The sequence below is a fragment of the Ambystoma mexicanum genome, chromosome 2q, assembly GCF_040938575.1.
Source record: "Ambystoma mexicanum isolate Mex_15411 chromosome 2q, UKY_AmexF1_1, whole genome shotgun sequence".
In the NCBI taxonomy this organism is placed as follows: Eukaryota; Metazoa; Chordata; class Amphibia; order Caudata; family Ambystomatidae; genus Ambystoma; species Ambystoma mexicanum.
Window position 1 is genome coordinate 1,042,880,830 of NC_090924.1, and position 23,100 is coordinate 1,042,903,929.

General features: G+C 50.3%; 1 protein-coding gene across 1 annotated transcript in view; it reads right to left on the bottom strand.

Moving 5' to 3' along the window:
- The window catches only part of ITGA8 (integrin subunit alpha 8), a 791,003-nt gene that overhangs the window by 32,929 nt on the left and 734,974 nt on the right, over positions 1-23,100 (bottom strand). The window contains exon 29 of the mRNA XM_069648404.1: positions 3,213-3,335. Within this exon, the coding sequence (XP_069504505.1) occupies positions 3,213-3,335 (123 nt within the window). The remainder of the gene's footprint in view (positions 1-3,212; positions 3,336-23,100) is intronic.

Here is a 23,100-nt window from a genome sequence, read left to right on the forward strand (position 1 = left end):
CAGATACACATTGTTGGACGCACATGTGAAACCTCCTGTGATTTTATAATCCTGCCCAGTGTATCTGAACTGTAGATATGTGAACAGGTCAAGCATTTTTGTCATTGCATGGATTTGTTCCATTTTGTGTGCAATGTGGATGTAACTTGCTTCACCTCACACAGTCTTTAATCTTTTTCCAGGATGGTTTGCAATTCTTGAGCAATCTTGTGGGGTGTTTCCAACTCTGGATTGTATGTGACAGCCAGCGGAACCCGACTTTGAGCCTCTTCTGCTCTGTATTTCAGGAGGTTGTTGCGGGGGTTCCTGGTTGCCTGGTGGATCTGTCTGTCAACAATCCTGTAGTTGTAGCCGTGGTTCTGCAGTCAGATCTCAGAGCTTGTATGTTTTTAACCCAGTCTCTTGTGTAAGAGCATATTTGGTTGTACCTTAATGCCTGGCTGAATATTGTGGCATGCTTTGTGTGCATTGAATGGAAGCTGTCACTCTTCAAATAGCTGAATCAGTCTGTTGGTTTGTGATATACTGTGTTTTATAGCCAGCCATCTTTTATTAGTGGTGTCAAAGAACTGTATTTTTTCAGGAGAGTTTGAGGTTGATAGTTACAGGGAATTCATTCACTCGTCTGTGGAAGCTTACAAGGTCTTGTTCGCCAGCGGCCCAAAAAAGGAGGATATCATCAATGTATTACTGATACCTTTGTGGTCTTCAGTCACAGGTGGCAGGGACATTTTGTAGTTGTGTCATGAATACATTGACATACTGCAGCACCATCTGAATGCCCATGGCCATCTCATCATTTGGAGATAAATATTGTTACCCTATGTGAAATAGTTGTGGGTTAAGATTAATTCTATGCATTTGGCTATACGGTATGCAAGTGGGTTGTTATTTCCTAGAGCATTCTTGCATGCCTCTGTGCCATCGATGTAGGGAATGTTGGTGTAGAGTAACCCCACATCCATGATTGCAAGTAATGTCTCCCTTGGGCCGGTGGCTAATAGCATTCTGTTTGTTTAGTATGCCAGTGGTGTCCTAGATATATCTGGCGGTCTCTCTTACAATTGGATTCAAGATGTTCTCAACCCAGCCAGAAATGTTCTCAGTTAACATACCTGATCCCGAGATGATTGAATGTCTATGGTGGGTTTATTTGTGTATATATATAGGGGGGCATATAAAATGTACCGGATACTGGGTTGTCTGGTACCAGGCCCTGAACGTGTTCCTTGATGTAATTTGGGAGTGGCTTTGGAATCTTGTTGAGTTCTCTTTTATATCATTTGCATGTATCTTCCTGCAGATTTGCATAATATCTTGTGTCAGAAAGTTGTCTGTGTGCTTCCTGCACATAGTCACTGGTGTTCATTATGACAACAGCTCCTCCTTTGTCTGCAACTTTGATTGTAATACTTTGATTGATGTTCATGGATTGGATAGCCTCCCTTTCTGTGGGTGTCTAATTATAAGGCTGTTTGATGTGATTGTCCAGTATGGCAGATGTTGCTTGTGTCTGAAAAATTCAATCTATTGGTCCAGGTTTGAGTTGTATCCAGCTCAGGGGTCCAGTTGAGCACTGTTACCTTTCTCTGTTTGTGCCGCAGTTTCTCACCACTCCATTGCTGGCGTGGCTGTCATCCTGTTTGTCATGAAAAAATTACTACAGTTTGAGGTGACTGAAGAAGGCTTTGAGAAGACTGTGCAGTTCTATTTTGTCGATAGGTTTAGTAGGGCAGATTGTTAGCCACCTTGAAAGTAATGATTTTTCTGCCTTTGTTGGGATATAATTTGAGAAGTTGACAGCGCAGTCCCGTATATGGATAGTGTCTCTTTTCTCTGCTCTAATGTTGTGTGTTGCCTCAGTATTTCTCACTCTCTGTCTTAGTTCTTCAAGCTTCTTTTTCTTATTCTTTAGAAGAGATCCTTGGAGTCTTTTTGTGGAAGCTTGGAGTTGTTTCCATATATAATGTGTATACAGTCCCTTTGTGTCCAAAAGAGTTTTTAACCATTCTTGCGTCATCCTTCTTTGGTTGTAGCATGCACTGATAAGGTTGTTCCGTAATCCTTCTGAAGTCCTAACGCATATTTTTGTGAAGATCTTGTGTTGTAGGTCGAATATATGAGGTATATGACTATATCTTGTAAATCAAGCGCTCTTTCAATTGTATAACATTGTCGGTGACCAGCACAAAGTTAGGGAGTGGTTACTCACTGTTCCAATAAATATCGAATGGTAATCCCAAAGAGAGTCTGTTTTTTGTCCCATGACGTTATGAGTGGACTGTGCACTAGGGCGTGGCAGAACAGAGGTTCTGGATTGGTAAGGCCAAGATATATTTTAGAAATCTAAATTGCCTCAAAGGCTTAAAATCGTCTCACGATGGTGACTTGATAACCTCATGAACTTAGAAAACCAGGACAACTCAGTGGTTGGTTTAAAAACATATCAATCACAGATGACATATTAAACATTTTTTAAATAGCCTATACGTTTGTGTACACATACGAGTTGTTATTTTTTTAGCAAATAGAGGGGATGGTGTTATGCCAAATTAAATTCTTTATTCACAGCAAGAGCAGCATTAGCTATTCAAGATATGGTTACAGTTCACATTACTTCATCAAGACAATTCAGGGAAAGGGATGACAGAAATACTTTGGACAGTGCTTGCTCTGTGAATTGTGTGCTTGAACATAAACATGCGGCAATACAGATGCAGCTTCCAGGAATCTTAGCCAAGTGTAAGGCACATTTATAATCAGAACACATGTTTAAAACAAGGTTTTCAAAACAACAGGCCTTTCTTTGACAGCAGCCTCATAATGATAACAATGATAGGTCTGTTCAGTACTTTTTCTCTTTAGGAAGAGTGGTCATTTTAATTGATATATGGTTATGATGTATTTTTATTAATTTTGTTAGTTATTTTCATAGGTATGTGTTTATTTTGTATGTTGTGTTATGTATTGTGTGTAAAAAGTAAAAGTTTCCTTTTTTGGCTATAACAAAATAAAAAAATAATAACAGAAATTAAAAATAATAAAAAATCTACTGTCAATAGCTAGACTTTTGTCCAAAAGTGAAAAAGTCCAAAAGCGTATATTTAGCTCAAAACCCCTTACATTTTCAGTTAATTTTCTGGTCCCCCATTTTGTAATAATTACGTTTTGTAAAGATTGCAATCAAAATAGAAAAAAGAAAATAGACTTACCTTCCACATTGCTAAAATCAAAATGGCCAGAACCAGCAGTCCAAGGAGTATGGCCAGAATAATAACCCATAGAGGGATAGCAAAGGAAATGTTAGGAGTGGCCCATATGACTGAGGTTTTGATCTGAAAACAATAACAAAGAAGCATAAGTGAACATTTAAGGTACATATACATTGAAAATAATTATAAACATATATATATATATATATAAATATATATATGTATATATATATATATATATATTTATATAAATACCATATATATATATATATATATACATATATATATATATATATATTCAGTGAAAAAAACTTTGTTAAAGGGACGTTATGGTTAAGTTGCGCTAATAAAAACCTATGAAATTCAGTGAAAAAACTTTGTTAAAGGGACGTTATGGTTCCAAGTAAAACCGAAAAACCCTTGAAATTCGCCAGTTATGGTAAGCTAAGCAACCATAACTCACGCCACCACCGTGCACTGCTAAGACTAACACCCAGGACATCAAAGATGACATCACAAATGTCATTGATGACATCACTGATGACATCACATGTCTGGCTCACTATTTTTTCTTTTGCTGACATATCTAGGCCACATGGTTTTCTTCAGTAACAGTCAGAAACTAAGAATTGTATTTTATTTGTCGACGTATCCTTCTAGTAGGTTCTTACAGTAATTCCCTTAGAGTACAGTCACATCATATGAAACATATACATACGGGAAAACACAAGCTTGAAAGACAGAAATCCTTTTTGTGCATAAAGATAATCACTAGACTTATGAGCACTTTCTGATAGTTCTGTTGTTTTTTTTTTATGGCTGTACTTTCCCTGTATATGGTCATATTTGTATACATTGTACTCACACTACTTTCCTTAGGGTCCAATCACATCAAGTGATACATATACATAGGGTAAATAGCAGCTTTGAAACAGCGCAATCATTTATTTGCATGAAACTAATCAGTTAAGTTATGAATTGTTTCTGCTCCTACTTGTGCTTTTTTGCTAACTTCACTTTCCCTGTATATACCCATATTGGTATGTGTTCTTGTGTCTTTGTGTTTTGTCTATAGTAATGCAATTATGTAATACATGGGTTTTATTAGCTACTTATTACATATTTCACAGTACACAAAAATCTATTAAGAAAACAATAATCATTTCATTATTCAACATATTAACATTTACGAATATCATACCTTCATCTTGTATGCTGCACACAATGTTATGTTTCTGTATGAGTCGCTTAGTATACTAGATAGAACCCCATAATAGGATGCTATTTATATCAATGCATCGTTCAATGCACTTATTAGGGTATATTTCTTGCAATGATTCTTGACACTTTTTTCGCAACATAATAAGAATCCCTTCTACACATATTTCATGAGAAGTACATAGACATGTGATGTCATCAGTGATGTCATCAATGACATTTGTGATGTCATCTTTGATGTCCTGGGTGTTAGTCTTAGCAGTGCACGGTGGTGGTGCGAGCTATGGTTGCTTAGCTTACCATAACTGGCGAATTTCAAGGGTTTTTCGGTTTTACTTGGAACCATAACGTCCCTTTAACAAAGTTTTTTCACTGAATTTCATAGGTTTTTAGTAGCGCAACTTAACCATAACGTCCCTTTAACAAAGTTTTTTTCACTGAATTTCATAGGTTTTTAGTAGCGCAACTTAACCATAACGTCCCTTTAACAAAGTTTTTTCACTGAATTTCATAGTTTTTTAGTAGCACAATTTAACAATAATGACTTTGACTTTATATACATGTCATATGGAACTGACTAGATCTCTTCTTATGAACTTGATGTCCGCAAACTTATTTAATGTTCGCGGACATGTTCAGAGAACAGTACCACTACCTAAAAACTGTGGGGGGGGGTGGTGGGGTATGTTTGATTGTTATATCATAATATAGGAACATTTAACAAATTCTAAAAGCAGCACACAAACACATTATATATAGTAATACATAAGAAATGTAACCCATATATGTAACACACTAACCATTCATTTAAATACAATATGTTCTGAAATGGAATATACCACAAAAAGATAAATTGGCTTCCAACATAATTACATCACAGACACAACAGAACTGAGAACAAGACCAGACCCACTGAATACATAGGACTTTTCTTACCAGAAATAGTAAGTGTACTTCATTTTACTCATATATTTATAAACTTTCTGTATTAGATTAAAAAATATATTACCTTTTTTTTTTTTCTCACAGAAATGTCTAGTACTCTGGAATAGCTAGAGGACAATTTCCCACATGAAGAAATGTCACAAGATAGTGAAACTAATGGTAAACACTTTATAATATAATCCATTTATTTTTTATATACATTTAACATATATATTATTTTTTTGTACAGAGCATACCAAAATAGAAAAAACTTCAGAAAACCCTGTTATGGATAACAGTCTTCACAATATAGAAGAAAAAATTGATGTATTGTTGGCTAATTTTAATAATTTAAAAACTTTTGTAGAAAATCATTTCAAACCAACAACCTTGTACCATTGCCCCACATGTACTTGTCCCTCTTCACCATATCCCAGTCAATTATCCCCAAACCCTCTCCATAATCCAAAACATTTTGATGAGACTTCCATCCCTTCTTCACCTAATACCAATCATGTTGAAACCCCAAATTCTCCTGTTTTTGTTTCTGTTTCTGCCTTACCTTCTCTGTCATAAAATATTAATATAGGTTAAATAAAGTTTAATTTTTATATTGTATTGTGAATAGTTTCCGTTTTTTTTAAAAAAAACAATAAAAGTGTCCGCGGACAGTGCGAGTGTTCTGAAATGTTCGTACATAAACGAAAATGGAGGTGTCCTGAAGAACACCACACCTGTTCGTACTGTTCGCTAGCAAGTTGAAACTGTTCTAAGAACACACGTGGTGTCCTGAAATGTTCGTAAAGAAACAAAAATTAAAGTGTTCTAAAGAACACTATCAGGGTAATTCATAGAATTTCGCTGAAAAGTGTCGCAAGCGGCTGGCGCAGAGTGTCCGCGTGCGATTGACTGCGCCAGGCACGTGCGCTAAAACCGATTTCCGCGCACAGCGTATTCATGGATTTCATGCTCCCAAACCAGCCGTGGCGCAGAGTATCGCAGCGACCCTGCAGCAGCGCCAGTAACGCCCCCAAGAACGCCCTCGCGCAAGGAAAAGCCATCAAAATCGCTAAATCATCGCAAAGGGCTGCGCTAACCCTGGACCAGTTTACAGGGCAGCCAAACAAGGAACGCAAAGCGGGTAACGTGCATATCAGGGGTACACGTGAAGTCATACACGCGATTAGCCAGGGTACGTGTATTACAGGGGTACGCGGGAAGTTTAACACGCGATTGGCCAGGGTACGTGTATCACAGGGGTACGCGGGAAGTTTAACACGCGATTAGCCAGGGTAAGTGTATTACAGGGGTACGCGTGAAGTTATACACGCGATTAGCCAGGGTACGTGTATTACAGGGGTACGTGGGAAGTTTAACACGCGATTGGCCAGGGTACGTGTATTACAGGGGTACGCGGGAAGTTCACCACGCGATTAGCCAGGGTAAGTGTATTACAGGGGTACGCGGGAAGTTTAACACGCGATTAGCCAGGGTACCTGTATTACAGGGGTACGCGGGAAGTTCAACACGCGATTGGCCAGGGTACGTGTATTACAGGGGTACGCGGGAAGTTTAACACGCGATTGGCCAGGGTACGTGTATTACAGGGGTACGCGTGAAGTTATACACGCGATTAGCCAGGGTACGTGTATTACAGGGGTACGCGGGAAGTTTAACACGCGATTGGCCAGGGTACGTGTATTACAGGGGTACGCGGGAAGTTCAACACGCGATTGGCCAGGGTACGTGTATTACAGGGGTACGCGGGAAGTTCAACACGCGATTAGCCAGGGTACGTGTATTACAGGGGTACGCGGGAAGTTTAACACGCGATTAGCCAGGGTAAGTGTATTACAGGGGTACGTGGGAAGTTTAACACGCGATTAGCCAGGGTACGTGTATTACAGGGGTACGCGGGAAGTTTAACACGCGATTGGCCAGGGTACGTGTATTACAGGGGTACGCGGGAAGTTTAACACGCGATTAGCCAGGGTACGTGTATTACAGGGGTACGCGGGAAGTTATACACGCGATTGGCCAGGGTACGTGTATTACAGGGTTACGCGTGAAGTTATACACGCGATTAGCCAGGGTACGTGTATTACAGGGGTACGCGGGAAGTTTAACACGCGATTGGCCAGGGTACGTGTATTACAGGGGTACGCGGGAAGTTCAACACGCGATTGGCCAGGGTACGTGTATTACAGGGGTACGCGGGAAGTTTAACACGCGATTGGCCAGGGTACGTGTATTACAGGGGTACGCGGGAAGTTCAACACGCGATTGGCCAGGGTACGTGTATTACAGGGGTACGCGGGAAGTTCAACACGCGATTAGCCAGGGTAAGTGTATTACAGGGGTACGCGGGAAGTTTAACACGCGATTAGCCAGGGTACGTGTATTACAGGGGTACGCGGGAAGTTTAACACGCGATTGGCCAGGGTACGTGTATTACAGGGGTGCGTGGGAATCATCACACGCGATTAGGCTGGGTGGGTCCTCACAGGTGTTCCCTGTACACCCTCCACGGCCCCTGCAGGCAGCCTACAAAACAGGGGACTACCCTGCACACCTGCTCATGTCCCCCTGCACCCCCACCCCGCAGCAGTGCAGGGGCAGCCTCCACCAGGCCCCCACTCATGTCTCCCACCACCCCCACCCTCCCGCCACCAGGGGCAGCCTCCACCAGGCCCCCACCCATGTCTCCCACCACCCCCACCCCCCCCGCCACCAGGGGCACTCTCCACCAAGCCCCCACCCATGTCTCCCACCACCCCCACCAGTGCAGGGGCACCCTCCACCAGGCCCCCACCCATGTCTCCCAACACCCCCACCCACCAGCACTGTGGGGCACGTGGCCAGCAGGCAGTCAGGCAGCAGCAGATGGCAGGTGGGAGCGTGCTCAGGGCTCTGGGGGGCAGTAATTTCGCCTCCTGGCCAGGAGCGTGGTCTCTCGTGTGTGAACGCGTGGACAGCCTGATAGGTAGTGAAATCCCACACGTCAGCAAAGGCCCTTAGCGCGTAAACCCGTCAACAGCATATGCGCGCCTATAGTCACCTGCACGTGCAGGAAATTGTTGCGTGACACGTCCCAGTGTCAAAGCGTGTGATTGGTGAAAATGGATGTACACGTAGAAGTGACAAAGCGTGTGATTGGTGAAAATGGATCTACACGCAGAAGTGACAAAGCGTGTGAATGGTGAAAATGGATCTACACGCAGAAGTGACAAAGCGTGTGATTGGTGAAAATGGATCTACACGCAGGAGTGACAAAGCGTGTGATTGGTGAACGTACACGCCGCGTAAGTGACGCTGTACGTGTGGGCCTGTATATAAGGTACATGTAGAACACCATTTCCTTGTACGTGCTTTTCGTGGAGAGCGAGTGGGTGAAATCTGTACTTCTTGTCGTTTCACACGCGATTTACTTCACGGCGTTTCCAGTTCGTATTCCCTGTTACCTCTGACAGCTTTTTCTCTTTTTTCTCTTTTACTGGTTTACCTGGGCCTGTTCCCTCAAACAGTGTCCCCTTCTACTGTTGTCCTGTCTTCTCAGACAGCGTACACATCTTCTTTTGGCGGGGGTTTAGCCAGCCAAACGCGCTCATTCTTCACGCTCTTTTACCTGGCAGACGGTGAGTCACGCACGTATCCAACTTCTGTGCTTGCCCCGTGTGTAGCCTACCCCTTCAGAGGTCATTCTAGGCTGCGTGTGACACGCATACGTTCATTCTTGTGTTACTGGGTGCCACAGCGTAGTGCAGGTTTTTCTTTCTGCACACGTGGTCTAGGAGGGGTTGCGTGCACGTCATCTCCCTTTTTTGGGCCTCCTGTGCGTTGCGTGACCCGTCATCTTTCCCCAGGGGTTACAATCAGCCGTGCTAGAGCACTAGGGTACAATTACCATCTGGTACCCAACCCCTTTGACCCCCAATTGCCCAGGACAATTGTCTACAGCCACTCCCATACGCACATTAATATCAGTGCCATGGCTGGGAGGCGAGGATTCCGTAAGGGTGGCAAAGGTGGAAGAGCCACAAGTGGTGGCCGTGGTGGATCCGGTAGGGGACGTGGTCGTAACTTGCAGGGTGAGCCTGTCCCCCCATGTGTGGAGGACCAGTCAAGGGCACCCATCATCCCCCCCCCCTCCCCCCCCTCCCCCCCTCCCGTTGAGGCTGAAGTGGCTGACACCATCCATGCTCAGCCCTTGTTGGACCAGCCCATTGTGGCACCAGACCTGGCTGACTCCATGGCTGACTTCCAGGTCAGCAGGGCTACGACACGTGCGCTGGTGCACGTTGATGCCATCATGCCACGTGGATCTGGGGCAGCAAGGTCATCTGCTGCACCAAGGAGGCAGGGCGGAGTGGCTGCAGGGGCAGCTGCGGCTCCATCCACCCCAGCCCTCACACACCCAGCCAGGACAGTGTCGGTCCTAGTCCATGCTGCTGACATTCCCCCTGACACCATCACACTAGAGCCAATGCCTGCACCAACTCCCATGCTGAGTGTGCAATCCCACACTCCTGATACAGAGTCCACCAGGGCTCCTGCCCCTAGTGTCCAGAGCGGCGCAGGACACTCAGGATCACCACCACCTTCCAAGCGGAAGAGGAAGAGTGCTCGTCCGGCACAGGCTGATGCCCCAGACACGGCTACACAGTCCGGCCCGTCCAGGAAGCCCAGCTTCACGGATGACGAACTGAATGCACTTGTCGAGTATGTGTCCAGACATGACAACGAGATGGTCATTGTTGCAGGATCCAAGACCACACCTGCACAACGCCAGGCACACTGGCAGACCGTTGCGGACATCGTAAGTGCCCTTGGAATCGTGAGGCGCACAGCCAATGATTGCTATAAGCGCTGGAATGACCTAAAGCGCAGGGCAAAGAGTAAGCTGGCCTCAAGTCATGCCGCAACTCTAGTGACTGGAGGTGGGTCTCCAGTAGTAGACATGGAACTCACTCCACATGAGTCAGTCGCTGGGACCTACGTCACGGAGGAACAGATCCAAGGCGTGGGAGATCTGGCTGATTACGAGGCATTGTCCGGTGAGTGCACATGCATGTGTGTGTCATACATGTGCATGGTGTGTGTGTGAGGGCTTCTGTTTGGGTGCCAGGTGAGAGTGTGTGCGCCTCAGTCGGATGGGTCAGCCATGTGCTTCATGCAATACTTCCTGCGCAGCTGCATTTGGCCATAGCAGTATCCCTTCTGCCAACAGTAGACATCTAGCACAACTGCACGCCAGTTGCCCTTGAAGTGTCACCTTGACACAACATATTTGCTTATTTTTCACTGTTCATTCAGTCAGTTTGTTTGCATTCCACCACTTTCACTAGGCATGTCGCTGTCCACTAGTCACATGTCTGACATGGGTATGGTAAAGTGGAGTGACTTTGTTACCTGGATATCATTTGTACACACATGTCCCTGTGCTATTTGACCATTTCAGACTGGCAGCTCCAGGTGAAAAATCTGACCTGTTAGAATCAGAAAAGCTATTACATGCGGGAACTGGACTGAATGAATAGGTGCTGCCCTCCTCTCCATCTTCACTCAATAGCAATGGTACATGCCATCTGTGTGATGGCATGTGTGTTTCACCTGCCAATCACAGGCCAATGTGTGATGCCACTGCCAGGCAGCATGCAGAAAATTTGTTCATCTTCCATCTTGGTGTCATCAGTGTGTGCCATTTGCCTGCACTTCATACGGAGTGAGGGTGCATGCATGGGAGGGTTTTAGTCATGTGGGACATGTGTCAATCAAGTACTGGTTCTCTTGCTTCTCAGCCCTCAATGTGTGCCATGGTGCTAATGCCCGTTTCCATTACTTTGTTTTCATGTCTTTGCAGGGGAAGACGCACCTGATACTGCTGGGGTTGTGGAGATGGTGCAGACCCAGGAGGTGTCCCAGGGCCGACCAACCACCAGTGAGGGACGTGGTGTGGTGGTGGGGGAGAACCCACAAGTGCTGCAGGTCGTGCTCTCAAGGGGTGTCTCTGGCTGCACCTCCCCCGAGCTGTACTCAGGTGTTGATTCGGATGAGACCTACGTGCTGTCGCTGGTGACTGTTCCAGGGAGGGATTCTGTTCTGTCTCACCCACCTGCTCCAGGGTCAGTACCCTCCATGGGGATGTCAGTGTTGGCAGCTACGCCTTCGGTGGTTACGGATGCAGGGTCACACTCCGCGACATCTGATCCTGTTCCTGGGCCAGCAGATCAGAGGGGGAATGCAGTCCTGCAGCCTCAGGCAGTGCCGGCACAGCAATGCGCAGTTCGCCTTGCCCCAGACAGGTGTGGTGCCCGCCGACGTGGTGGCCGTACGCCACCCGGCAATACCGCATGGGAGCAATCCATTTACGGTATGGCTACCCAACAGGCTGCATCATCCGAGATGATGGCTCAGGCCATGGATAGGGTGGCCACTTCCATTGTCCCCCCAGAAAGGCTGATGGAGCGACTAGAGCAGGCAACCGACTCCATCTGCCAGTCACACAGGGAGGACATGTTGGGGTCCAACAGGGACAGGCGGGCGGCACTGGCGACTCTGCAGGAGGCCATCTCCATTGAGTCCCAGGGCCACAGGGAAGCCCTGAGGCAGGAGCTCCTACACCTCAGGACGACTCTTGTTGAGCTTGAGGCTTCAACACACCAAAGGACAGAACAGCAGCTGGAGCGTCTCACCCGTACGCTCTCAGCTGAGATGCAGGCAACGAGGGCGGAGGTCCGGGCATCCCGTGAGTTGTTGCATGGGGACCTCCGCACACTCATCCTCCAGAACCAGACCTACCACACCCGCATGCTTGCAGCCATGGAGGAGCAGACTAGGGCCTTGCGTGGGCTGCCTCCCATAGTGCAACCACCTCCGGATGCAGCTGCACAGGGTGATAATAGCGACAGCAGTGACACTCCCACAATAGGGTAGCCGTGTGGGCCATGAGCCCATGGAGGTGTTTTATCTTCCCAGGATCCACGCAGGTGGGTTCTGGTGTGCATCCTGTCCTCGGACCTCCTGGGTGGCCTCCCCAACCCCCCCGGGCCCATCAATGGCCATTTTTGATTGTTTCTTATTTTTATTTTTATTTTGATTTCTTTTATTCCCAATTTTTTTGGGACGATCTGTTGGCTCCGATCTGTTGGCTCCGATCTGTTGGCTCCGATCTGTTGGCTCCGATCTGTTGGCTCCGATCTGTTGGCTTCCGTGGTTCCTGTGGGCATACGCTGCATTGTGGCTGGGCACATGCAGGCTTGTAATGTATTTGGTTCAGATGCTTGGGTTTGAGTCACACACACCCCTCCTGCTTCCCGTTTCCATGGGCTTGCAAAGGGTGTGCCCAAGTGACAGTGAATTACACAGTGACGTTGGACTCCCATGAGCTGTGTGGCCAGTCTGTAGTCAATACTGTGTATACATTCATAGTGCATATTGCTGTTGTGTTGTACACTGCATGTTGCATTGATGTGTAACTCTTCTTCTGTGTCTACCTCCCAATTTGCAGGTCCCTTCCTCAAGTCCACACAAGGACCTCTAGTCTGGCGAAGGGGACCATGTTGGCAGCAGTGCACCTACAACTCTACATGGCGCCAACACTGCACAGTTGGTAGTGGTGGGAGTGCAGGCATTTCCAGGTGGTGAGACTACTAATATGTAACCTTTTTGATGTCATGTTAATGGTACTACGTGCTCAAGTATGTTGTTGGTCCGGCATTTCTGTGAGCATTTCAGGTGTTGCAGGTTTCTAATAGTGCCACTGTACATAGTGAGAGTGATGTCATGTTGTGGGGATTACTTTGTTTACCTGCAATTAGCATGACATGGCACGGTGTGTCGTGTGGCAGTGCTGGGGTGGGGTTGGCTGACATGGCACTGTCCTCTTGTTGCATTTTGCAAGTGGGTATTCATTTTAGCTGCTTCAATGTGTAACTTCACAAAACTGCATTGGTGGTGTCTGTGTGGGTAGGGATGCACACATTGTGACACTTCCAGGTGAACAATCTCAGGCTGACATGGAATTCCCGGTTCATTCTCCACACATTCAGGATCAGTGTCAGGTTGAGTCATCATTGATTGTCAGATGGAATGTGCCAGGGCAGTGTGCACTCCACAGGGGTGTGATTTCTATGTGAAGTAATTTGCCACTAGCTGTGTACGGGCTGCCTCCCCCCGTGCCCTTTCCCCTCCCATGCGCAGCGGCTGTGCATGTGGTTGGGGATGTGGGGCCACCACCATGTCCACGGCCAGGCCCCGGCGTGTTGCAACGTTGTGCAGGACACATGCTGCCACTATGATCCTGCACACTACTGGGGGAGCGTATAACAGCTGCCCGCCAGAACGGTCAAGGGAGCGAAAGCGTGACTTCAGCACTCCGAATGTGCGCTCCACTATGCCCCTGGTTGTAATGTGGGCTGTGTTAAATCTTACCTGGGGTGGCGTGGTGGGGTTCCGAATTGGCGTCATCATGTGGGGGCTGAGAGGGTAGGCACTGTCCCCTGTGGAGGTGGGGATTGGTATCATTGGTGAGGTTGTGACCTTGCTCAGTATCCAACATGCATGCATGTGCAGTGGCATACATACTCACCAAGCAGCCATGTATCGCCATGCCGCCCAGCTTCTAGGTCCCGGCTTAGGGTGGACATTCGGTAAATGAAGCTGTCGTGGGTGGAGCCGGGATAGTTGGCATATACTGAGGTGATGATTCCCTTGGCATTACATGCTACCTGCACGTTGATGGAATGCCAGTGCTTGCGGTTCCTATAGATGTGCTCAGATGCCCTGGGGGGACGTAGAGCCACATGGGTGCAGTCGATGGCACCTAGCACTTTGGGGAATCGTGCCACTGCGTAAAAATCCAGGGCGGCAGCATGCCTTTCTGCAGGTGTTCTGGGCAGGTATATGTGCCTGCGGACTGATGGCCGTGCAGTCATGATGTTCAAGACCTGGTGTAGGCAGCGTGACTGGGTGGCCTGTGACACCCCACCCACTATGGCACTTGTCCGCTGAAATGATCCAGTGGCTAAGAAGTGCAGTACATTGAGGACCTTCTCCAGGGGGCTGAGTGCTTGGGAGCACAGGGTGGGTGATGTGAGGTCATCCTCCCACTCACTCACCAGGTCCAGTATGATGTGTGGTGGAAACCTGTACCTCCCATACACCTGGTCATCAGGCATCCCGAAAAGGCTGGTTCTGGGTGTGAATATTCTGGCCCTGACTATCCTCCTCCTCCTCCTTTGGTAGCCCACTGCCACTGCTGCTAGGAACGGTATGTTCATCCTGGCGTCTGAGCTTGTTATTGTTAAAGTCCGCAATTTATGCTTAGCGCGTGTTCTAGGCGAGCGTGTGACCCGCGCACCCCTGGAATCCAGTTCCCAGTCCAATAGCGTGTGGAAATTCACACGCACCACGGGATACAGCGTGTGACCCGCGCACCCCTGGAAACCAGTTCCCAGTCCAATAGCGTGTGGAAATTCACACGCACCACGGGATACAGCGTGTGACCCGCGCACCCCTGGAATCCAGTTCCCAGTCCAATAGCGTGTGGAAATTCACACGCACCACGGGATACAGCGTGTGACCCGCGCACCCCTGGAAACCAGTTCCCAGTCCAATAGCGTGTGGAAATTCACACGCACCACGTGATACAGGTTCGCTGACGTACTTGCGTGTGTAAGTGACCGCGCACCCATTAAATACACGTACATAGGCCAATCGCGTGTACACGCACTTTTGTCCAATTACACGCGATGACACTCTGACATGCAGTATCTCCACGTGTGCCCCGTCATCACGTGCTGAGTGGGGAACACCCGTGCGGGTCACGTCACAGACGCGCTTACGCGCTGAGGGACTCTGGTCCAATAGAATCGCGTATGCGTGCTGACGTGCTTACGCGCTAAGGGCCTTTCCTCGGATTTCACGCTGACGTGCAGGATTTTCACGTGCCAAATCACTCCGTATCAAGCTGGCCACGCGAAAACACACGGAAGCCCACGCTCCTGCCCAGAAGGCCGAGTTACTGCCCCCCAGTGCCCCGAGCAGCCTCCCACGTGCCATCTGCTGCTGCCTGCCTGCCTGCCTGCCTGCTGCCACCGTGCCCTGCCATTTGGTGCCTGCACATCAGCCATCTGCAGGGGTCCAGTTGCTGTGTCCACCCCTGCTGGAACAGAAGACTCCCGACTGGTATTACATCGCTCCACAGCCCAGCCCCAGGACCCAGTTGCCCACCCACACCTGCCTCTGGGGTTGCCATGTCGGGCACTTCAACATCTGGCACCAGTGGCAACCCCAGGCCAGAGGGGCAGAGGGGCACCAGCTTCACTGTCACCGAAGTTGGTGTCCTGGTGGAGCATGTCCTGGGGCAGTATGATGCCCTCTTTGGATCGTCCCGCGCCAGCAAGGAAGGACGGCAGAGGATCTGGGCCGACTGTGTGGTTGCCATCAACGCGGAGGGGGTGGCAACCCGCGACGTCCTGAAGATCAAGAAGCGCTGGGAGGACTTGAGGTCCAGGACCCTTGTGAAGGCCCGGCGCCTCGTGGAGGGGGGCCGGGGCCGCATGAGTTCCATCCAGATGAGGGTCCTGGAACGCGTACGCCCAGCGCTCCACGCCCAGATCCTTGAGAGGGAGGCCCGTCTGGAGTTGAGCGGTAAGTGTCCATGCATTACTGTGTGAGACAGGGCATGTTGCGGTGTGCTGGTTCTATGATACTTGCCTGTATGTGTGCCATAGGCCATGTATGCATGTATGTGTGCAGGGACATCATGGTAATGCATGTGCGACCAGTGATGTGTGATGCACATGGTTGTTGCATGTGTTGAAATGCCGCATGGGGAGCCCTATTCAGATTTTGAACATGAGAGCATGCCAGTCTCTGTACGTGGACATGGGTGGGGGTGAGGGATGGGTGCTGATGCCAGGTACATATATGGTAGCCATGTCTGTGTGCCTGACCTGCGTGTCTGTGACTTGTGCATGCCATGGATACATGACACATGTGTGTGACAATGCAGAGATTCAGTAAAGCAGCCAAATTACCCTTGTAACCGCTGTGTTTGGTGTGTTTGGGGCCAGATGGATGTGACTGAGGTGAAGTGTGTGCATGTGATGGGCATGAGGCATGATGCATGTGAGTTACATATCATTGAATGTTTCAAGAGTCCATTGGACATGCATGGAAATGTCCATGGCATGCACCATGCCTGTTACTGTGTGTGTTTTGCCTGGACTGACCCATGTGTTGTGGAGGGACATGATGGAAGTGTACTTTGACAGTGGTGCTCATCTGCTATTGCTTCCTGTCTAGGGGACCATTGTACAGTGCCCTGATGCTTGTGTTCTTTGTCTCCCTCTACGCAGCGGCTAGTGAAGAAGAGGGCGGAGACGGCGCTGTGGAGCAAGGCGGCGGGGATGCCCCCACGGCTGCAGCGGAAGGGGTGGGTGAGCCCCCACAGGGGCCTGCTACGGTGGGAGACGGTGAGGAGCCATCCAGGTTGGTGGTTTGCACAGAGGAGGAGGAGGCCGCCACTGGGGCACACATGGGGCCTGGTGGGGGCATCCCTGCTGGTGCAAGTGGTGCAGTCCAGGGCCAGGGGCAGGAGGCAGCACAGGTCACCGTGGAGGGGCCTGTGCATGTCGCTGTCCCTGACCCTGTGAGTGCACCACCATGCACCAGCAGGGATGCCCCGTCCCAGGCCCGTCCGCAGGTAGAGGGGATGTCCATGTCACCTGACTCCCCTCCACCTGCGGACGTGGGAACCCCTGGCCGTGCGGAGAAGGTCCTGATTGGGGTCGCGATGCGCACGGCTGTGATTCGTGATGCCGTGCGTGCTTCCCGGGAGGAGCACGCACGTCATCACGAAGTGCACCGTGCCGACGTGGCCCAATTGGGATCGGCCATGTTCGGGGGTTTCCTGCATGTGTTGGCCAATGTGGCGGCCCTCTCCTCCTCTGTGCAGGCTATCCACCAGTCGTTCTCCTTGCCGTCTTCCAGCCCAGATGCCACCAGGGCCCCCTGTGGACCTGCCCCGACCAATGCAGCCAGCTCGGTGGGGATCCCATCCCTGCCACAGTCGGGAGTCAGAGATCCAGCAGGGGTGGACACCAGAGCAACTGGACCCCAGCAGATGGAGGATGTGACGGCATCATCGGGCAGGGCACGTGCACGACGGCGTCGGTGGTTTCCATCAGCCTGGATGCCGTCGTGCTGGCACAGGCAGTTGCGTCGGAGGCAGCAGCAGGCTCAACGTGGGAGGCATCATGGCTCGGGGCCATCAACATCGGGGGTGCAGGCATCGGCCGGAGGGCAGGAGAACCCTGGAATGGGAGTGGCTTCCGTGTGGGAGAGGTTGTGCCAGCGGATAGGTGCGGAGCGGCAGCGGGCAGAGGAGGAACGGCTCACGATGGTCAGGGCGGAGGACTCCATGCGGAGGGCGCTGAGGCGGGCTGAGTGCCTCGAGGGTCTTCGCAGGGAGTTAGAGCTGGACACTGCGTTATCCCTGCGGGACCTCAGGGCCAGGGAACATGCCCGCCTCCAAGCCATTGACCAGGAGTTCGATGATGCCCTGGCCCATGACAACAACCAGTGAGCCGTCCGAATAGCCCGCTGCCTTTGTATATAGTTGTATAGTTAGGGTTAGGTTTCCTTTGTTTTTTTGAATTTTTTTTGGTTGCGATTGGACAATGCACCACTTTTTTGTATATAGTTCACTTTTTAGTTAGTAGTCAGTTAGGTTTAATTTGGTAGGGCTCATGGACCCAGGATGATCTTCTTAATTTCCTTATTTTAATAATTCAGAATTTTTTCTTGGACATTCTTCTTGTTTAGTTTGATTTGCTTTGTGTTTTTTCTTGTTTGCTGTTCAATACATAATATTTTTTTATTCTTCAATGTGTCGTATCATCTCATTGCTTTCAGGCATGTCATGTTGGGTGTTTTGTCATTCACTTGCAGCCATTGTGTGTGACAGACATGTGTTAAATTGCATTATTTACATTGGGGGTGTAACATGTAATTGCCTTTGATATGTGGGTGGGTGTGATAGTTGGTTGGGCCTTTTGGCAGGGCAGGATGGGCATTACGGACATGATTGGGGAATGTTGGGACCCAGGTGCAGGGGGGCATGGATTGGACATGGGTGGGGGCCTGCTGCGAGGTGCCCCACAGTGCTGGGGGGTGGGGGTGGTGGGAGACATGAGTTGGACATGGGTGGGGGCCTGCTGGCAGGTGCCCCACAGTGCTGGGGTGTGGGGGGGGTGGGAGACATGAGTTGGACATGGGTGGGGGCCTGCTGGCAGGTGCCCCACAGTGCTGGGGTGTGGGGGGGGTGGGGGACATGAGTTGGACATGGGTGGGGGCCTGCTGGCAGGTGCCCCACAGTGCTGGGGGGTGGGGGACATGAGTTGGACATGGGTGGGGGCCTGCTGGCAGGTGCCCCACAGTGCTGGGGTGTGGGGGGGGTGGGAGACATGAGTTGGACATGGGTGGGGGCCTGGTGGAGGGTGACCCTGCACTGCTGGGGGGTGGGGTGGTGGGTGACATGAGTGGGGGCCTGGTGGAGGGTGCCCCTGGTGGCTGGGGTGTGGGGGTGGTGGGAGACATGAGTTGGACATGGGTGGGGGCCTGCTGGCAGGTGCCCCACAGTGCTGGGGGGTGGGGGTGGTGGGAGACATGAGTTGGACATGGGTGGGGGCCTGCTGGCAGGTGCCCCACAGTGCTGGGGTGTGGGGGTGGTGGGAGACATGAGTTGGACATGGGTGGGGGCCTGCTGGCAGGTGCCCCACAGTGCTGGGGGGTGGGGGACATGAGTTGGACATGGGTGGGGGCCTGCTGGCAGGTGCCCCACAGTGCTGGGGTGTGGGGGGGGGGGTGGGAGACATGAGTTGGACATGGGTGGGGGCCTGGTGGAGGGTGACCCTGCACTGCTGGGGGGTGGGGTGGTGGGTGACATGAGTGGGGGCCTGGTGGAGGGTGCCCCTGGTGGCTGGGGTGTGGGGGTGGTGGGAGACATGAGTTGGACATGGGTGGGGGCCTGCTGGCAGGTGCCCCACAGTGCTGGGGGGTGGGGGTGGTGGGAGACATGAGTTGGACATGGGTGGGGGCCTGCTGGCAGGTGCCCCACAGTGCTGGGGGGTGGTGGGAGACATGAGTTGGACATGGGTGGGGGCCTGCTGGCAGGTGCCCCACAGTGCTGGGGGGTGGGGGTGGTGGGAGACATGAGTTGGACATGGGTGGGGGCCTGCTGGCAGGTGCCCCACAGTGCTGGGGTGTGGGGGGGGTGGGAGACATGAGTTGGACATGGGTGGGGGCCTGCTGGCAGGTGCCCCACAGTGCTGGGGGGTGGGGGTGCAAGGGGACATGAGTTGGTGTTCATTAGTTCAAGGAGACATGTGCCTTTGCTGGGGGGCATGCCCATGGTGGGTGGGCTGCCTGCGGGACATGACCAGGGATGCAGGGTAGTCCCCTGTGGTGTGGGCTGCCTGCAGGGGCCGTGGAGGGTGTACAGGGTACACCTGGGAGGACCCACACTGTGAAATCACATGTGGAACTTCCCACGCACCCCTGGAATACACGCGGCCAGGCTATTCGCGTGTGGAACTTCCCGCGCACCCCTGGAATACACGCGGCCAGGCTATTCGCGTGTGGAACTTCCCGCGCACCCCTGAAATACACGCGCCCAGGCTGTTCGCGTGTGGAACTTCCCCCGCACCCCTGAAATACACGCGCCCAGGCTATTCGCGTGTGGAACTTCCCGCGCACCCCTGCAATACACGCGCCCAGGCTGTTCGCGTGTGGAACTTCCCGCGCACCCCTGCAATACACGCGCCCAGGCTGTTCGCGTGTGGAACTTCCCGCGCACCCCTGAAATACACGCGCCCAGGCTATTCGCGTGTGGAACTTCCCGCGCACCCCTGGAATACACGCGGCCAGGCTATTCGCGTGTGGAACTTCCCGCGCACCCCTGAAATACACGCGCCCAGGCTGTTCGCGTGTGGAACTTCCCCCGCACCCCTGAAATACACGCGCCCAGGCTATTCGCGTGTGGAACTTCCCGCGCACCCCTGCAATACACGCGCCCAGGCTGTTCGCGTGTGGAACTTCCCGCGCACCCCTGCAATACACACGCCCAGGCTGTTCGCATGTGGAACTTCCCGCGCACCCCTGAAATACACGCGCCCAGGCTTTTCGCGTGTGGAACTTCCCCCGCACCCCTGAAATACACGCGCCCAGGCTTTTCGCGTGTGGAACTTCCCCCGCACCCCTGAAATACACGCGCCCAGGCTATTCGCGTGTGGAACTTCCCGCGCACCCCTGCAATACACGCGCCCAGGCTGTTCGCGTGTGGAACTTCCCGCGCACCCCTGAAATACACGCGCCCAGGCTGTTCGCGTGTGGAACTTCCCGCGCACCCCTGAAATACACGCGCCCAGGCTGTTCGCGTGTGGAACTTCCCCCGCACCCCTGAAATACACGCGCCCAGGCTGTTCGCGTGTGGAAATTCCCGCGCACCCCTGAAATACACGCGCCCAGTCTGTTCGCGTGTGGAACTTCCCGCGCACCCCTGAAATACACGCGCCCAGGCTATTCGCGTGTGGAACTTCCCGCGCACCCCTGGAATACACGCGCCCAGCCTATTCGCGTGTGGAACTTCACGCGCACCCCAGAAATACACGTAGCCCGCTCCCCCAGACCCGATCGCGTGTGAAACTTCACGCGAACCCCTGTGATGCACGTACCCTGCTGAAATCGCGTGTTAGACTTCCCGCGCACCCCGGTATACACGCACACGTATTTTTTGTCAGCGGGTGTCCGTGTTTGTGGGTACCCCTTTGCACGTCTTTGTTCCTGGAGGGCCACAGTATGGGACATTCATCATGGCAGTATATAGGTGCGATTAGTTGGCGCACCTTTTGGCGCACATTTCTTACAGCCGCAGAGACGCTACCGCCTGCTTTCTTGTGGCGGTCGTGTTTGTGCCTGTGCGCTGGTTTGAGCGTGCGCTTTTTTCCCCTATTCTATTCCATGAATACGTGTTGTAGGCGAGCGTGTGGGCGTTCCGCGCACTTGTGCCCTGTACTTCCCCCGTGACGCCCACGTTTTGGCAAGTTGTTCCCCATTCCGAGTGTTACGCCCGTGTTCCGCCTACTTTTGTTGCGTGCGCCGCGCTATGTGCGATTTTCGCTGTGGCCTGTGCGATTTTCGCAGTGACCTGGCGCACGCTGTTAGATGGCCTGTGCGCTAACGTGCGCCGCGCACTTTTTATCGCACATCCGCTGGTTTTCTCGCGCACGGCCTTCCATGAATCGACGTGCGCTGCTTTTCGTGCGATTTTCGCACGTTCACTGCGATTTTCGCTATTCCACTGCGATTCGCACGTTTTTGCCCACTTGCGCCGCGCTAATTATTCCATGAATCGGCCTCTATATCTGTCCGTAATGTTCGCTATCAACTTAAAACTGTCCTAAGAACACAATTGGTGTCCTGAAATGTTCGTAAATAAACGAAAATGATGTGTCCTGAACAACAGTACAACTGTTCGTAGTGTCCTGAATTGCCTACAACATAGGTGGTGTTACATTACACCGATTACTACTATTACCAGTAGAACACCAGAACAAATTAGACTATTATAAACTTTCTGCAGAAGCTGCAATGGAATTACGCAGAGTATTGAAACAAATGAAAATGCTACTAATAGATGAAGTGAGCATGGTCTCCAAACTGATGTTAGCTTTGATTCACCTCAGATTACAAGAAGTACTCAAAACAGACTATGAAGAGCTCTTTGCAGGAAAACACATTATTGTTTTTGGAGATCTGCTTCAATTAACACCAGTAAAAGGTGAACCTATTTTTAAAACATTAGGGCACAAACTCTGCCGTAAAACTGTTGGCAGCATGGGAAATGTCAACCTTTGGCAACATTTCCAATACAGAGAATTAACAGAAAACATGCGCCAATCTGCAGATCTAATTTATGCCAACATTTTAAAAAGTTTGAGAGTTGGTATACTTTCTAAAGAAGCAGAAGCAACATTGAAAACCCGGCACATTAATGCACTTTATGGCGATAATGCATGTGCTACAGATGTTATGGAACAATTAGCCCACAAAAATGTCAATTGAATGGCCTTAATGCCAACTCTTGCAAGCTGTCTCAAATTCAATGAAATAATGTTAAGTAAAGAAATGCAACCAATAATGGAAATTAGCGCCACAGACAAACTAGATGTACATGGTATGACACTACCCATGTGTGACCAAGCCACAACAAGACTAAATAATTTAGAAAAATCAATCTCAAACACAGCAGGCTTAGAAAAGATGTTAAAATTATCCTTAAATTGCAGAGTAATGCTTAAATGTAACCTTGACGTGGACCAAGGACTAGTTAATGGACCACTGGGTACAGTTGTTGGCTTTCAAACATACCCACGTGACAACAAAATTTAGTTTGTCAATATACTCTTTGACAAACTTTCAGAAGTAAAACGGATAGGACGCTCAACAGCTAGATTCCTTCTCTTCAAAGATATGTATGTACGCAGAGAACAATTTTCTCTAACTCTTGCATACGCAGTCACGATTCATAAATCACAAGGTCTTACCCTAGACAAAGCAATGATAGATATTGGTAACACAGTCTTTAAAGAAGGCATGAGCTACGTAGCACTATCACGCTTACGTACACTTGACGGTCTATTTCTAATCAACTTTGATGCAAGTAAAGTAAACGCTGATATTC